At 38.9% G+C, this 18,678-nt stretch overlaps 1 protein-coding gene across 3 annotated transcripts; it reads left to right on the top strand.

The window, feature by feature from the left end:
• Positions 1-1,413: 1,413 nt before the first annotated feature.
• Positions 1,414-17,625, top strand: LOC143285415 (uncharacterized). 3 transcript variants are annotated; one of them, XM_076592672.1, is made up of 4 exons: positions 1,414-1,584; positions 5,237-5,301; positions 9,223-9,373; positions 10,571-17,625. In XM_076592672.1, the coding sequence occupies exons 2-4, from the start codon at positions 5,285-5,287 to the stop codon at positions 10,952-10,954; spliced, it is 552 nt and encodes a 183-aa protein (XP_076448787.1). In that variant the 5' UTR covers positions 1,414-1,584; positions 5,237-5,284; the 3' UTR covers positions 10,955-17,625. The 3 variants fall into 3 exon arrangements, with proteins under 3 accessions (XP_076448787.1, XP_076448785.1, XP_076448786.1); XM_076592670.1 differs by lacking the exon at positions 1,414-1,584 and adding an exon at positions 3,101-3,302; XM_076592671.1 differs by lacking the exon at positions 1,414-1,584 and adding an exon at positions 3,344-3,815.
• Positions 17,626-18,678: the final 1,053 nt, after the last annotated feature.

Genomic DNA, 18,678 nt, shown 5'->3' with positions numbered 1-18,678 from the left:
CAGTCGAGTGTCATCCACTTCAAGGATGCGTCTTTGGGTGTGTTGCTCTAATTACCTGACCAACACTGCAAGTGTCTGTATCTCTCGGGCCTGGTTAACGCCGGGATATCATTATGACAGGAAGCGTAGAGTACAGCCGTGTCACGCAGTCCCAAACTAAAATGGACCTCCATAGCAACATCGTCATTATCATCGTCTTCCTCCTCCTCCTTCATCGTCATCAATATAAACAAAAATCAGTAGTCTCTAAGTCTGTGGCCTTTCATGCCCTGCTCTCATCGTGACCTCAGTTTCGATACCCCTCCACTTCCGTGCTTGGGGTGACATGCCCTGCTGTCATGGTGACCTCAGTTTCGATACCCCTCCACTTCCGTGCTTGGGGTGAGTCCTGTCAATATCGTCAGTGTCGGCAGATTCATTGGGGGAGGGGGGGGGGGCGTGGGGGCTGTTGTTTGAGGGACGTGGTGGCGGTCTCCACTCTGGGAGGGATGCTCACTCAGTCTGGCTCCGCGACTAAGCCATTATTGTCGTTAGTAGGGGGCTGAGTAGGTGGTGTCCTAAGTACGTTAAAACAGAACAGGCACCACTGAACACCACCGAAGTGACTAAGCAGCAGTGCAGGGTCTCCTCTGGTGTGTGGCCTCCTGGCGACCTAACATCGATGGTTCCCTGTGGACTGCCGACGCTGGAACTGCGACGGACGAACCCGGGTGTGGCCGTGTATGGGGGAATCTGAATGAGCGGCGTGGGAGTCCCCCCCCCCCCCGCCCCCCCTCCCGAGGATAACGGCAATGTTCAAGGTTAACGGCCCCACAGCCGTGTCTAAGTGACATTACTGAGAATTCCAGTAATACTTTTAGTTGTTTCCCGTCTTAGTGTGTTGACTTGCACGGCGCAACTTGAAGAGCGCTGACGCACACACTCGATATGACGGACCCGGATTTGAGTCGCGTTAGTTTCTGTGTCACTGACGTCGGAGGTCTTTGTCACACACGCACGCAATCATGCCCTTATATTGCACACACACACACTGGCACGCACACACTGCAAACTGGCACGCACACACTGCCGGCATGCACACACACCGGTTCAAGGCGGCCGGGCACACACACATGCGCGCGCGCGCACTGTGATACACACAAACACACGCACTGGCACGGGCGCGCGCGCGCACACACACACACACACACACACCTGACGCACACGGCATACACCGACACACACACAGACACACACACACACACACACACACCGGCACTGCCATGGCACTAACGCACGCACGCACGCACACGTTCATACACTCACATTCAGTGACGTACACCGCTCACACACACACACACACACACACACTGGTGCTGTCACGTCGTGCTCCCGGCCAGCTCGTCGATGTCGGCCACAGGTTACTTGTAGTTTCAGATTTCAGTTTCAGTTTCTCCGAGGAGGCGTCACTGCGTTCGGAGAATGGAAACTGTAGTCTAAAAAACACACAAAACTGGAAAAAAAAAAGAGAAAAAAAAAAAAGAAAAAAAAAAGAGCATACAACCCACGACAGTGGTTTTGTGCAAGCTTCATGGCTGGTTTTAGGTGCACTGACGAGTTGAGGCTGTTCCATTTTTCATTTCGTATCAGTCGAACTGAAGCCAGATGCACGGCGCCGTTGAACAGTGCACTGAAAATATGATCATGTGATGATTCAGGTTCAGGTTAAGGTTCAGGTTAGGGGCTGATGTTGATCATCGTAGCCTCACGGCTTTTTACGCCCCGTCTCATTTATGATTAGCAACTGCCTGAAGGCCTCACGGCCTTCTTTGTGCTATGTCGTTATCGGTCTTGTCTCAGTCTAAGTAGACCCAGTTACAATTATCTTGGACCATCAAAGTCAAACCAGATGTCTTTTAAAATTTTGTGATTATCGATAAGGTTCCGGTTGAAGTTGTTGGTATTGGAAGCATACCGGCTTGATGTTAGTGGTTAGTTTGTTCCAGTCGTTAGAAACCCTATAACTGAAAGCAAATTTCCTTGTGTTATTGTTATGTCTCTGTTTATAAATTTTATCAACACTGTTTCTTGTTTCCATATTAGTATCTGGCGGTGAATCAACTTGAAGAAGTGATCTTTTTTAATTTTATTTCGTCTATACCATCACAGATCTTATAGGCGGCTTGAATCAAATCTCCTCTTTTTCGTCTTGCTTTCATTGAGGGTAATTTTAGGAATTTCAGTCTTTCTTCGTAAGACAAATCCTTAATTTCACGCACAAGTTTAGTAGCACGTCTTTGCACTCTTTCAATAGTAATTGATTGACGTATTAGTCTAGGACACCAGGCAGGGAGACTATACTCCAAGAGAGGTCTTACAAGAGCTTTATAAAGTCGGAGAAAAATATCCTTATCAATAAACGAAAAAGTACGTTTAATAATACCCAGCCTTTGATTTGCCTTGTTAACAACTTGGTTAATATGTCTGTCAAACAGTAAGTCTTTATCAAACGTCACCCCTAAGTCTTTCTCCTCTTCACATTTCACAATATTGGTTATTTCGTCGTCGTTTTTCATTACATAGTTATGTTTTGGGTTTGTCCGACCAATGTGTAATACTTTGCATTTGGAAGCATTAAAGTATAAGTTCCATTTTTTCAGACCATTCTATCAAGGAGTCAATGTCATTTTGCATTATATGTCGTGAACTTGGTGAACAGTAAAGTTTAGTGTCGTCTGCAACATGGTGATGGTGATAATGATGATGTTTTTTCGTTGTGTGTGTTTTTTTTGTTTTGGTTTTTTTTTTGGTTTGAAATTGCAGAAGCGATATTTAGGCGGCCTCATGGTCTGACCAACTTGCTAAAAAAAAAAATGATGCCGTGAAGTGACCAACTGGCTGCCACATCATTGATTTATTTCACAATGACCGACGACCGACTTACTGATAAATCCAAACAGTTTACATTAGTTTTTAAAATGCAAACAGAAATCCCCCAAAACAAAACAGAGAAAACGGCGCCGGCCGAGATGGTAAAATAGGTAAAAGACTGTCAGCAAGCGGAACATCGACAGGAAGGAACTGAATGGGGGGAGGGAGAGAGAGAGTCGAGGGGGCGGGACAGAAAAAAAGTCCGACAGAGTAACATGCTCTTCATTGGTTGAAACCCCCACCAGGAAGTTTCCCAGGGAAGTAAATTCCGAAAAAGAAGGCACAGTAGGCCTACTTGTAATCTTGTGCAAGTTCTGCGTCGCGTGTTATTAATCCTGGTCTGACTTTATTTGTCTGTTCGTTCAGTCACGTACTTGATCAGTGTGTCTTTGGTAAGTTATGTTTGATTTTCATTCTCCGAATGACATAATAGTCGGTAAATACTCATATTGCCAGTCGGTAAACTGCTTGTTCTTCCATGGAGGATTTTCGTTGCTTATTCATTCATTCATTTATTTTTTTTTAGCGGGGGAGGGTGGTATAAGGAAGGCACTGACACTATAAGCTCTAATCCTGTTTTTAGTTTTATTATATATAACATTATTGTATTTTATATGATTATATATATTAGTGCCTCGACTGTTTTAACTTCAGGTTCAACAGACATACGAAGCCACTTGATCTGTTTGAAAAAACATAGATTATGACATGAAAACTTTACGTTGTTGGGTTGACAGGTTTTGAATTTATGACATTCACCAAATACCAGCAGATACGAATTTTGTGAACAAGGCATGAACGTAGGCCTACACTCCATCAATCACACAGAGGAGTGGAGGGGAATCCGGAAGAATCGTGGATATTGCCCCCAAAAGAGCTTCAACACGGACACAAACCAGTAACCAGTAAAAGAATGCACACACACACACACACACACACACACACACACACACACACACACACAAGTTTCAAGTTTTAATTATCCTTTCACTCCTGTTGGAGTATGGAGGATTACTACAAAATAATCTTTTCATGCCCAGAACAAACATTTCCAAATACACAACAATGTCACACAAAAGTTGACAAAACACAAATGTCTTTTAACTCCAAAAGTATAGCTAGGCAACATTTGCAAATCTAATCATCTTACAGCTAAAATGACTTTTTTGCCTCCTTTGAGCATATTACAAAAAATAAAAACAGATTTTGGAGACAAATACTTTTTAGGAACATACCTATTTCATAATTGATCATAATTGGGACATTCCATTATAAAATGAAACTCATCCCCAATCACAGACATGTTACAAACTTTACAAAGCCATAACTCTCATGGTATGCCTTTGTGTCTCCCTGTTTCTGTTTCCAGCTGATGATTACTACTTCAAAATCTGAAGAAACTGATAACATAATAATCAGGCATTTGACATATATTTTTCTCTACAAAATCCACTTTTGAAATTTCGATAAAACAAACATTTACTACTCGCCTCTAGAGCATGTCTCCATAGATTTTGAAAACTGTCTCTCAAAGCAATGTTGACATTCTTGCAGAAAGATTTCCTCTCTAAGAAGAATTGAGCATCCCAAACACAGTCATACCCTGCTTCTATTAAAATTTGTCTGATACAACTCATCCATTTTGAAGAATAAATACCATTTCGATATAAGTCAAGTAATATCAAATATATTTTCCCAGAATATTTTTCTGTGTTTGATATCACTAAGTTGGTCCAAAATCAAACTAATCTCATTTTCACTAACACACTAATTGGATAAATACCAGTTTCTCCATAAACAATTTGGGTCATAGTATTTCTGTTCAGTTTGAACAAGCGTTTCAAAAATTTCAATTATAATTTTTCAAGTATATCTACATTTTCATAACCCCATATTTCTGCACCATACGACAAAATAGGAACAATCATAGACTGGTACATGTCCAGAATGATATGTAAAGGTAAATCTTGATTTCTGGCTGACTGAAGTAATGAAAACAGGCTTTTTGGGCCTGTTCATAAATCACACCCACACACCCACGCACACACATTATTTTTACTATCTTGTTTATTATTATGTTTTTATTGCATCTGAATGATCTCTCTCTCTCTCTCTCTCTCTCTCTCTCTCTCTCTCTCTATATATATATATATATATATATATATATATATATATTGCACAGTTTTATGATATGTGACATTTATGATCATCACAAACTATTTATTGGCTCATATATTTGAACTGTAGTTCACATCCATATAACATTTGTGATGTTTTTGTCATTAGTGACATTGTAAGCAGTTTTGACAGGTAATGCTTTTTTCAGGTATAATACAGAATCTGTGTGTCTGTACCTGAAGGGGAAGCAGCAGTTATGGAATACTACTATTTGTAAGTTGGCACCTATACTTTCATTTTCTTTACTTACTCAGTTACTGCATGCAAAGTAATGGTGGGGTTTGGGAGGTGTTATTATAATGAAATAATCTTAAATACCTGTGTGCACACATTCACACACCCATGCATACACACACACACACACACACACACACACACACACACACACACACACACACACAAATCACACATTCATGCAAGTGTGTGCATACAGTACATACACACACACACACACACACACACACACACACACACACACACACACACACATATATATATATATATATATATATATATATATATATATATATATATATATATATATATATATGCATGCGCAAAGGCATGCAGGCACACACATACACAGATGAGAGGATTGCGTACACATGGGTATATACACACTAGTGCAGACACACACACACACACACACACACACACACACACAGAGGAGGGTTAATGTTAAGCAGAGTGTGATTGTGTGTGCATGCACACACACATAATGACACATACATGTATAATTTTTTATGTGACAAAAAGACAATGCTTCAGTTGCCATGCCTAGAACAAGGAAACAGGTTTGCCAACCCTTGCCAGTTTTAAAAGAGGAAAAAAACAAAACCAAACTATCAGTTTTCCTTGGTTTCGTTTTGTCTGTTGTGTCACCTTGTGTCACAAGTCACCAATATCCCCTTGGGGAGTTTTCCTGAATGAACGAATCAGGTGTGAAACTGGAAGGGAAAAAGTTAGAAACCCTGTGTGGAACTTCAGTTTCTGTTTCTGGTGGTAATTTTCAGACTTTGAATATATATATATATATATATATATATATATATATATATATATATGTATGTGTGTGTGTGTGTGTGTGTGTGTGATGCAGCACATGAAAACCCGGCTAAGTCAGAATTTATAATTTTTGACATTCATGTACTTTCAAAAAGTTTAAAAATCATAGATTAGCATACAAAAGATGGAATCTATCATATTTTTTTTTGTTTTTTTACAATTTTTTTCTAAGTTTGTGTGCCCAACAAGAACAAATGGAGAAATCAGTTCATGAAAAAAACATACATTTGGTGTCGTATACTGCACCATGCCAAACTGATGCAAACCAGGCCTATCTGTTTGCAGTTCTTGGCCAAAATTAAACTATAAATTTCCATTTGAAAAAAGCAGGGGAAAATTCATATTTTCTTTCTCAGTTTCTGTACTCAAACGAAGTCAAGAATGGCAAGTTGAGTATCCCAGTGACATCATGCCACGAGAGAGCAGTCAACGGTGACAGTGAATATTCAAATGAGAGACAAAGGCTGCATTTGTGTTTGAACAAAAAACATTTCCTGTAATGCTGATGAATCTCTTGAACTTCGGTTTTAGATCCCAGATCAAAGTAACGTTTACTAACTGCAGTCATTAACTCTTTCGTTCCTATTTTTCTATGAACCATTACTCCCCCTTGTTCCGAGATCCCTAGGCCCTACCATACGTATATTCCCTTCATTCCTGGATTTAGAGAAGAGAAAGAAACTTAGAAAGTATGAAGCAGGGTACTTATTTCGGAGACTTACGGCAACGCCGCTCAGTACAGTACACTAAGATTGTCATATACTGTTGTATATAGAATTGATGTGAGAAGTTGTCTGTGACCCTGTTGACACTGTAGGGTGACATCTCTGGTGACACTCAGGTGTAAGACAGGTGACTTTGGAGTCAAATACAATGCATACAAGTACGTGCTATATGCAGGACAGTGTTTTGCTTGCAGAGTATGCACATCATGCAGGTACTCACCAAGTAGTGCCCCATAAGTATCTCAGTGCCACATTGCTTGTCATATCAATGAAAACGGTCACAATTGTCACTGCTATTGTCCTTATCACATGAATGATTTGAACTTTGTCTCAAAGAGAACATATTATGCCTTTCATAACACTAGCAGTCACTGAGCCAGAATCAGATCATTATCTACACATACTTCATACTGTCTCTAAATATGCATGTCCGTGTCATAGTCATCATGTAATATGCCACACAAAGGTGACATGTGTGTAATATGCCTTGAAGCAGTCATGACAGTTACTGCACAAATATACACCACAATTTTCACACTTGTAACTTTTTTAACTTTTCATCACCCGCTGTCTGTGCTTCTGTAGCAACAGCTAATTGCACTCTCTCCTCAGTTTCAGTTTCAGTTTCAGTAGCTCAAGGAGGCGTCACTGCGTTCGGACAAATCCATATACGCTACACCACATCTGCCAAGCAGATGCCTGACCAGCAGGGTAACCCAACGCACTTAGTCAGGCCTTGAGAAAAAAAAAATAAATATATATATATAAGCTTACATAAATAAATAAATAAATAATAATTATGATATTAAAAAAAAGGTAGTAGTAATGAAAATAATGATAAAATAATAATAATAATAATAAATAAATAATTAAATAAATAAGACAACAATGATGATAAATAAGCAAATAAATCATTAATTTCAAACAGATTGAAATCATTATCTGTTAGAGCGTTGTAAAACTCATCATCAGAAAACTGGTCAGAATCTGAACTTTCTACACATTCCATTTTACTGTGTCCGTTTGTCTACACAGCACATTAGCAAGAATGTAGCGGCACCCATTTTCCCATGGCCTAGGGAGAGGGAATGGGGTGTCTGGCATCCATTCCATTCATAAATACTGCCCCGCTAGTGACCCGGTCAAAGATACATGATGCATGCTGATGACGTGACTGGCAGGAAGTTAGAACCGATTTTCCGGGCTGCAGGAAGGAAAGGGGGAGTTCTCATGCTGCAGGGTTTTCCGGCCTCCAGGAATGAAGGGTAAAATTTCTGTAAACCGGAAAACCATGCTGCAGGGATGAAAGAGTTAAGTGTATTGCCACATCAGCAGCATAACCCAACATGCTTTGTCAGGCCTGGAGTGCATGCTTATATACTTGTGTGCCTATCAGAGTGGATTTTTTTTGACAAATTGCCAGAGGACAACACTCTTGTTGCCATGGGTTTTTCAGTACGCAAGGTGCATGCTGTTCACGGGACCTCAGTTTATCATCTTATTTGAATGACTAGACACTTAGTTTGATTTTCCAGTCAAACTTGGGAGAAAGGGCGAGAGTGGGTTTGAACCCACACTCTTATGGACTTTCTATATTGGCAGCTGAGCATCTTAATCATTCTGCCACCTTCCTCCTTAAAGAGACAACCAAGAATAAAGTGTGCACCTGAATTTTATTCTTTCCTCCCAATATACTGTGCATACTTGCAGCCAACAACACTCCCGAATTGGTTGACACAGTTTGACCAATCTTGGCTTGTCTTACTTAGTGAGGTTGAGTGAATGACTGACACATTTACTGCTTTGTGGCTGACTTCCAACAAATGGCACACTTGTGTATACATGCACATCCAGACTGTGCCTGCAAGCATATTTCATTATTTGTTATCAAAGAGGATTTTTCTGCACAGTTTGGCCAGGAACAACCCTTTAGTTTTCAGTCAGTTCTTTTATGTGCATGCAACACACGGGACCTTGGTTTTATGTCTCATCCAAATGACTAGCATCCAGACCAAGACTCAAAGTCTCGTTAAGAGGGAGAAAATACTGGTGAGTGTGGAATTCGAACCTATCCACTCGGATTTTCTCACTTCTTTGGCGAACATGATACCGCTAGGCCACCACTCAGTTGAATATATAATGAGAACTTATACACTACCACCATTCACAAACACAACCTCCTCTGATCCCCCTTCACCTCCCCTATACACACATGCACACATCACATACACACATCATGTACACACGACACACACACACACACACTCTTATCCGAACACACACATTTCCTGATTATGCTCTGTGTGTGTGTGTGTGTGTGTGTGTGTGTGTGTGTGTGTTCCAGTGTCCTTGTAGTGGTCATTGTGCTGAAGATCCTTTTCTGGACATTCTACTTCTACATCCGTGCTCAGCGCATGCGTCAGACTCAGACGGTGCGACGTTTCATCATAGTTGGGGGGCAGCCTGCAACAAGGACCAGATGTCATCCATACAGTGTAAGATGTTTTCAGTGAAAATTGTGACTGGGCACACCAGCTGAGTGGTTAAAACATTGAACTTTCTAGAACTTACAATCTGAAGGTCCTGGGATCAAATCCTGATCGCCAGACCTGATGGTTTTAAGTGTTTGAGATTTTTCCCATCGCCCAGGTCAACAGATGTGTGGACCTGCTGTTGCTTGAACCCTCTTCCTGTGTATGTGCATGCAGAAGATTAAACTGGCATGATAAAGATCCTGTGTTCCGTGCAAGCATTTGATGGGTAAACATGACATAACCAGCATTCACGCCCCTGAAAACAGAGTATTGTTGCCTATGTGGTGGGGTAATGAATGTGTAGATGTCAAAATCACTTTGCATTGAACAGATATTAAACCAGTGTGAAGAAAAAGAAGGGAAACCTTTGAAAATGTTGCCAGACAGAGAGGAATCTCCAAGAATTTTGTCTCATAAGTCCAAAAACATGATTATGTGTGGTTGATAGAGACAGGATTGCTTCTTGTCCCCCCATACTCTTGTCTGTATCTTTTCTTGATGTCACACTGTAGCATGCATGGTTAGAGTGTGAGTGTGGTGTTTATATATATATATATATATATATATATATATATATATATATACATATATATATATGTATGTATATATATATATATATATATATATATATATATATATATATATATATATATATATTTGCAAAACATGATTATTGTGTTTAGATACAATAACCTGAGGGAGAAACAGTCCGCTATTTATTGTGTTTGTTTGTATGTGTGTAGGCATGTTTGTTGTGTCTGTCTGTAAATATGCTATCCTGAGATTAAGAAGTGGTACATGGTACCAGTTACCAAGACTGCTTAGTTTTTTGTTTGTTTGGGAACATGGTTTTAGTTTTACTGCCCCCAAAAATTTGCAGCTCGCTGTTATCCAGTCTGTGTAGCACTCCAACTCTGAGTGAATGTAAGATCAGCCTCAAGACATATATTATTTTTGCCATGAATTACTGTAGTTATGCTGTAGGCTCTGTATGTGTGGGTGGCTATTTTACAAATGTGTGAGATAGTTGCACATGAATTATGTGAGTGGAGCATGGGCAGCGTACTGAGTCACATTATGCAATAGAATTTGCCGAACACACAAACGATTCATTTATATCATTGTTATTCATTCGTGATAAAAAAAAATGTCTCACAGGACCGTTCTGCCATCATCGACCATGCAGAACCAGTGTCAGCCACTGGTCCCCCGCCCTACGCTGAGGTAGTGAAAGACGGCAGCTGCCCTCTCCCGCCGCCGTCCTACGATCAGGCCATGGCTGCGCCAGGGGCCAGCAGTACCTCCACCACATCGTCAGGCATGCAGAGTGGTGGTTTCGGTGAAGCCAGTGTCCTGCCGCCCATCAACCCCAACAATCTTTCAGCAGGGAGCAGTGCAATGCCGGGGTACGGTCCAATCACTTCCCACCTCAACGGTCGTCCCAGAGAGTATCCACAGGAGCAGTTTGCCGGTCAGGTTTCTCCCGATGCTCCTGGTGTCAGTGGGGGGCAGAACTGTTCTTCAGTCCCTCAGCAGCAGTAGACAGAGTGACAGCTGGGTCACATACATTTCAAGAAAAAAAATGTGAAAAATAGGTTTTTAGTGAGTGGTGTTAGATTTTTTTTTCCTTTATACATTTATAGTACAGTTTCTATGAAGCATGATCATTTGGTTTTCATTTTTAAGAAAAAAGAAAAAAAAAAGTTTTTCATTTTACTTGTGGTACTATTTTTTGGCAGAAGATGATTAAAGAAAACAGTGTAGAATGGTGACACAGAGCACACTGAAAAAGAAATAAAAAGAAGAAAGTTTTGAACACTTTTATGTGTAGGTGCTATATCTAGAAGTTAATTCTGGTAAAAGTATTATATGTAGTACAGATTTCGATGATAGTATGCAAAATGCAGTCAGTCTTCATATGTTTGCTGCCTTTCTTTTAAATTTTGTTTCTTTTTTTTTTCTTGTAAAGACAGCAGAATGCTTACTGTGCTGTCCAAGTTTGTCTCAGCATGCTCTGAAAATGTTTGATGAACATTGTACTATGGTCATTTCACTTGTTTGAACAACCACCAACCTTCTTGAAAGTCAGGTCAATAATCTTGCTTTGTAAGTGTGTGACAAATAACCAGTCAAACGATAATCAGGTCCTCCTTTTTCGTATTGTTCAGGGATTGGTTGTCTAATTTTCTCGCTTCTGCAAAAGTTTCTTCGGTGTAATTTTAATAATCAGATTTATAGAGTTATCTGGTACAAGAACTGGCTGTATCCTTAAGTGCACAGTATGTGTATTAGTCATTAATCTAGACATCATTTTCGAGTAATGACATGGTTCTTTTTTAGTCGTGTCAATTGTTTTTTGTTGTAACAATATGCATTCGTGTCAAGAATAGATTGGTTTCAAATCAAGTTATTTCTGAAGTGCAAGTTATGCCAGGGTTCGTCATTAACATTTTTTCACATGAGCGCCTGCGCTCTAGTTTCAGAATTTTGATGAGCGCAAACTGAAAACTAAGAGCGCACACTAAAAACCGTCAGCCTTCCTTTTTGGGATCAAATATTTCAGCATTTTGATTTTGCACGGCCGCGAAATCGATCGTGTGCTCCACTTTTCTACTCTTCAAGTCTGAAGAGCGCTCTTTTGCATAGCCTCCCCTGATTCACTGGGCCTACTTACGGTTGAACTAACAAAACGTAAACAGACGGCTTTCAAACTTCGGTAAATGCAAAACGATCGCGCTTTTGACTCTTGTCTGTGATGGACAATGGAATAACAATTTAGATACAGTAGTGTATGCTTATGTCTTTTCAAAATCAAGAGCGCAAGCGCTCTGAGTCAAGGAATTATCCAGAGCGCAATTTGTTTTTTCAGAGCGTTCCGCTCAGCGCTCCCATTAGTGACGAACCCTGTATGCCATCCGTGCAGTTGTTGTTTCAGCATGTTTTGACCTGAATGAAGTTAAGGCTGTGTCAGTATCAGTTGTTTGTCATGCTTAGTACTTACTTTCCTGAAAAAATGTCCTATCTTTTAGTTTTAGATTCTCTTAATCCCTGTCTTGTAATCCCTGTCTTGATGTATTTAGAATCCATACCCACATTCAAATACCTATGCTGCAGCCATTAAAAGCTTAAAAGTTCGTATCATCAAAAGCAGTACACATAAAATGATTGATCTTAAAAGAATAACAATGGGGGAACAAAGTCATGGATGCATTGATAAATACAAGGTGCATGAATATGGTTTCAAGTTTACAGCAAGGAAATTTTATGTTGGACCTTACTGTCAACCCAGTGGTAGATCCACACAGACTGAACAACAGGAGGAATTTTTGTTTAATGTCCCGTCACACATATCGGTGATTGAAGACATTTTGTTAAAGTATTTATGAATACATCTGAGTATTATCAGTTTGAAGGGGTGGGAGATGTGGATGAATGGAGGGTTGGGGGAAACTGGGCAAATAAGGGTAAATATGTGGATGAAATTTGGAAGAAAAACCCCCAGAAAAACCCTCTAAATACAGTTACAGGAAATTACTTAAAGGACTTCATAAAAGAGAAGTTGTTAAACTGAACAACAGTCTCTACCAAATGTATCACATGTGTAAGTGTCAACAGTCTCTACCAAATGTATCACATGTGTAAGTGTGAAGTTTGATTTGTTCCACCCAACCTTCCCCTTCTCTTTATGTTGTTGTATTTCCTGATCATGCTGAATGATTGGTGAAATTTGCATGTGATATTCTAAAGTTTCCATACCTCTTGTGAAAGAAAAATTTCACATTGGAATTTTTATGAAATTCATGAAAACTTGTGGTCTATTAATTTACACAATGACAAAAAAAATTTGATGGCGATTTTTTTCTTCCCAGTATTAAGTTAGCATTGGTTTTTCAGGTCTATGGTATTTGACCCTAAGGCTACACAATCATCTCCTGCTGTTCTAATCTAGCTCTGCCGAGGTAAAGGAAGCATTTTTTTGAGGACAGCAGATAAAATATCTCCACTCTGTCACATAATATTGTGTGTTGATGGCCTTCTCTCTCTCCTCCACATGATTCATCATTCACATATGGAGAATACTGTTCAGAAATTGACTTCTAAGGACAAGCACCTCCTTTTTTTTTTTTTTTTTTTTTAGGTTAAGCAGACTGAATGACTTTATTTTCATTTAGTTTTGTTTAGGTCATGTGCATTCATTTTGTAAAAATGTTATTTTTTGGCTGGTCGAAAGAATGCTGTTGATGATTTTTTTTGTTGATCTTTTTTTTAATTATTTTATTTTCCTTTTTCTTTTCTGTATTATAAAAGGAATGGTTGAAAAAGGAGAGGGGTGAGACAAAGTGAGAGGGAAAGAAGTGGTATACTTACATTTAATGCATACATTTTTTTTCTTTTTTTTTTTTTTTTACTGGTTCACATGTCAACATGTGTACATATCTACACGGACAAACCATTTGCTGTAGTGCACTGTTTTCGTTAGCTTGAGAGAGAAGTGAGAATGCAGTTTTACTTTCACACTTTTGGATACTGGTCTGATATGGATGTATTTTGATCTTCAGTTGTGGAGTGACCATAGAGTGATGTTGTGAGTTAATTACGCTTCTGTGCAGTTTGTGCTGTTTTTGTTTCATGGAGGTTTTGTGCTTCATAGATTTTTGTTGGGGATATGCCTGTTGTTTTTACATTGGATTATACTGTTTTCAATCATTGGAAAAAAATCATCAGCAGAAACAGCGGTAAAGTGGTGTTTGTTGCATTTCATTCTTATTAATCATACACTTACGTGCAAATGTGTGTTTATCTGTTTTATATATATAATATATATATACTTAAAAGTGTTTCATGAGAGTCAAATGTAATACTTTTGCTTTGTCTTTTACTCATTGCAATATTTGATTGGCATATCAAGCCACATTCTCTTTTGCTGATGCATGGAATTCATGTCAGAGAATTTGGATCAAATTTAAAATGTAAACAAGAACATCCATTGGCATGTCTTCATAAGAAAATACCATGTCTTGAAAAGAAAATACCACACACAGGTCACTTTGAAATTATGGCAGTTACAACCCAGAGTTTCTTAATAAAGCAAAAAGTCTATTAAAAAAAAAAAAAGTTTCATAAGCTCAACCATCTTTCAGAGAATGTTGCCAATGTTGTTGCCTTGTAAAGTTCAGTTTCGGCCAGCAGAAGAAAGCGATAGAAACCAAATAACGCGTTGCAGCTAAGCGTGTGTGTGTGTGTGTCTGTGTGTGTGTCTGTGTCTGTGTGTATGGTGGGGCAGAGATGGGGTATTGCATGTTCTTTGAGAGAGAGTGAGTGTTGGGTGGGGGGTGCATGGGGTGTGTGGGGTGGGGTGTGTGGGTTGGGGATGTGTATTTGAAGGAAATAAACTGCTGATGTAATGGTTTCCAGTGGTCTATTAGCCTACCTAATTCAGTTACAGTTCATGGTGTTTTCACAAGTTTCAGAGCATAGGTATGTATGTATATTGTTTATATGATATAGGCTCTATTTTTTCTTCTATAAATGGTTAAAATGTGCGATTTTGTTGATATGTTTATTTTTGGGAAGCTTAACTGTTTGTTTTGTTTTGTTTTTTATTCATGGAAGTTACTATGAAGGTGCTTTAGTTGTTAATAAGGCAACACATTCATTTGTACATAATTTTTGTGTATGTGTTTTTGTTTTTTTTATATGTTGTTGTTGTTGCTGAGAATCATTCAACTGGGAATTATTTAGGTCCCAGTGAACAGATTCAATAAAGAGGTGCTTCAGTAAGTATGCAGTTAGCAAAAAAGATGTTTGCACATATTACGCTAGCATGGCTGGCAGGGCTGTACGTAGTTTAGTCTGTAACTGACCGGAGAATTTGCCTTTTTCCAAATCTTGATTTAATTACACATGCTTAAAATCTTGATTATATCTGGTCTTTAATGTACATGGCTGGAAAGTAAGGCTTATTAACACAATACTGTACTGCATCAACTATTTTTTGTCTCAAGGCATTGCATCCCTTGTGCTATGAGATTTCCATCTGAGTGCACCATTCTGCTCTATGTGTATGTGTTTGTGTGTGCGTGCGTACATGTGTGTGTGTGTGTGTGTGTGTGTAAAAACTGTGAATCAAATTACGTTGCACCCAGGGGGCACAAAGCCACGCCTTAGTCTAAAAACAATAATGCAGGATACAGATCAATGCTTCCATTCAAAGCGCCCTTCATTTCCAGTTTGCATGATTCCTGTGGGCTTTTGTTTTGTAACGTCACTGTCCTGTATTGTATTGTGTTTTTTATTACAGCAGACTTCACTGCGTGATTCTCTGCTCTCCCTGGGGTGAGTGAATGCATTGCCACAGTGCAGTGCCAACCTTATAATTATGTTTTCTTTTCTTCTTTTTTTCTTTTTTTTTTTAATATCTCTAAGCGTATTTGACCATCAAAGTCGATTTTTCTACATAAATTTGTCAGACATCCTTATTGTTACTGTGGGTTCTTTTATGTGAACTAAGTGCATGCTGCACATCGGACCTCAGTTAATCATCTTGGTTTATCATCTCAAGCCAACCAGCCCACCACTAAAGGTCGGGGGACTAAAAATCCAGATCTGTATCTAGATTTGAACCTGTGGACTTCGCTTTCTAGTTGGGTGTATAATGTCACCGCTCTTCGATCAGTGACCTATCCTTGAAACTTTTTTGTAACAGCAGCATATCTGCCATCCATGATAGCCATTATATTTCAGTGTTGGTTTGTCTGTTTCATGTGCTTTGTACAGTGGTATCCAAAATAGAGTGGATCTTAAGTGGAGTCTGAAGTACCATACACAAAACTGTGTTCAAATTTGAACTCTTTCTTTTGGTGGTTTTTGTTGTGTTGTTGGTTTTTTTGGGGGGAGGGAGGGTAAGGGTGGTAGAAGTCAAGATCCGTCTGGGCTGCAAATCCTGTTTTGAAAAACTGATCAGCAGAATGCTGTCTGCAAGACCGCACCATCTTATCAAAAAATTTTAGTTGTTCATTACTTAAAAAAAATAATACTGCTTTGGGATTGATGGAACTGATGAAATGTTTGTGTCTTATGTTTGATACAATATGGTCTTTCAGTGTTGTGATGTTTCACCTGTCCTTTTTGGACTAAACTTCAGTATATTTGTTGTTGTTTTTTTGCCAGTGAGCTAATCATACATAATCAGATGTTTTTTAAGTCCCCTTGGGGATGCCAGGGACTCTGTCAGTATAAACGTTATTCTGATCTGGAAATTCTGTGCTGGAAATGTCTTCTTTCCTATTGTTCTTATTTTGTTTCTGGCATTTTCCTTTTCTTTCTGTTGTCTCTTCCATTCATATTTCCTTCCTTGGTGATCAATTGGCTTGATATTTTTTTCAAGGAAGCTTTGAATATCAAAAACAAATCTTTTTGCTGGACTTCTTCTGCTTCATTATTCTCTTTTTATTATTATTTTTGCGCCTTGGATTAGTAAGATGCTGCTGACAATTGTTGGTTTCGTATGCCTGTTACTTTGTATGATTTTGTGAATAATGTATAATTATGTTTATTTACATAATTATTAGTTTGTGTGTGTGTGTGGGGGGGGGGGGGGGGGGGGTTAATACTTGTGAAAAAATGATTGGATGGTCAACATCAGAGGCACTTTAAAGGTTTATGTGCATGAATGACAGCACATGTGGTTGACTTTCTCTTCCAGATGGTGGTCTTATTATTGAAATAAAGAATTATACAGGATTGGTATTTACAATTCTTCAGCCCTGATAGAGCCCTCTATGTGTGGTTGGCTGGGCTTTAAGCAAGCAAGAAAGAAATGTTTTGAAATATTGTGAAGACTAATTATGCTTGCTTTTAGAAACAAGGAATTGTCTGTAATTATGTTTAGCGTGTCATACAGTTTCTCTTTGATGGCAGAAATGGGTCAAGAAACGAAAACCAAATAGACAAATAAATAAATGAATAAATATATGAATAAATAAAAATATAAATAAATGTATATGTAAAGAAAAATGATATTAAAAAGGGAAAGAAGAAGCTTTGAATTTACTGAATTCCCTTACATTTACTGTAAGAGGGTAAAACCTTACGAGAAGTAAATAATTTGTGCCTTTATTGCAGAAGTGTTCCTTGTTTACAAAAGTTATTGTAAAAAAATTTTTGCTGACATGTTTCACTTTGTTCAAATAAATCATTATTCATGAATCATACTGATGTGTGTTTTGGGTGCTGGTTTGAAAATAAGTGCATGAACATGAAGTTTAATTTTCTTGTGTTTTCGTTAATCATACATGGACTTGCATTTTGCACAGGACAAGAATCAGACCTCTGTCAGTGTCTGTACTATTGAGTCATGGTAAGAATGTAATATTTAAAGTAATTTTAGGAGGGAAAAAACCCAAACCTTTTCTTGCATAAACAGTGCCATCTACTGATCTTCCAGAGATGTCTGTTTTGTTGTAATAAGGCATTGGCTGGGGATGTTTTTGAAAACTCTGCCATATGAACTGAGACAATGTCTGGGCCATCACCATGAAGTAGTCAGTGGTGCAGACTGATGAAAAGGAAGATGCTGGTTCAAGCTCTGTCAGAGAGACAGGAATTTTTCAGCTGGTGGTTGTCAGCTCTTACCCAGAGTTGAATGTGCTGTGGGCTTAATGTTAACTCTCTCCATACGAACGGCGAAAGAGACGACATTAACAGCGTTTCACCCCAATTACCACCATCAAAATATTGCAAGTGGAAGGCTCTTATACTGAAGAGGTGAATGTTGACAAAGAATACCACTATTCTGACGACAGAAGCTAAAGGTTGGGTCATTCAGACACCCACTGGACATCCGAGGGATCTGTGTAGAGGAGAAGAGAGGACTGGCCGTACTGAGTGAGTGAGTTAAAGCCAAGATACATAATGAGATTACAACCTTGTCATGTAGTCCTAAACCAAAAATTGACCACTGAAGCAGTATCTTTATCACCACCATCATCATCATCGTGTAATATTTTGAAGATAATTTGTCCCACATTCAGGGGCAGAAAAGAAGGAAACAAAAAATAATAGACTCGGTTACATTTAAATCATAGAAAATATTGTCCTTTACTCATCTAGCTAGCAACCCTTTTCAATAGCTTAAATATGCTTTAAGATACTGACATGCTTGGCCAATTGATTAAAACAAAAGGATACAGTCAATGAGAATTGATTCAGAACAATTTTTCAGTATCACTCCTTCCCTCTGGAACTGAATGCCAGGGTGCACGAGA

The sequence above is a fragment of the Babylonia areolata genome, chromosome 9, assembly GCF_041734735.1.
Source record: "Babylonia areolata isolate BAREFJ2019XMU chromosome 9, ASM4173473v1, whole genome shotgun sequence".
In the NCBI taxonomy this organism is placed as follows: domain Eukaryota; kingdom Metazoa; phylum Mollusca; class Gastropoda; order Neogastropoda; family Buccinidae; genus Babylonia; species Babylonia areolata.
The sequence above is the reverse complement of the archived record's forward strand: the minus strand, read 5'-3'. Positions and strand labels throughout refer to the sequence as shown.

Excerpts from the sequence above, each read along its gene's own strand:
- LOC143285415 (XM_076592672.1), top strand. Across the intron at positions 9,374-10,570 it reads CCAGATGTCATCCATACAGT|GACCGTTCTGCCATCATCGA; the intron begins GTAAGATGTTTT and ends AATGTCTCACAG.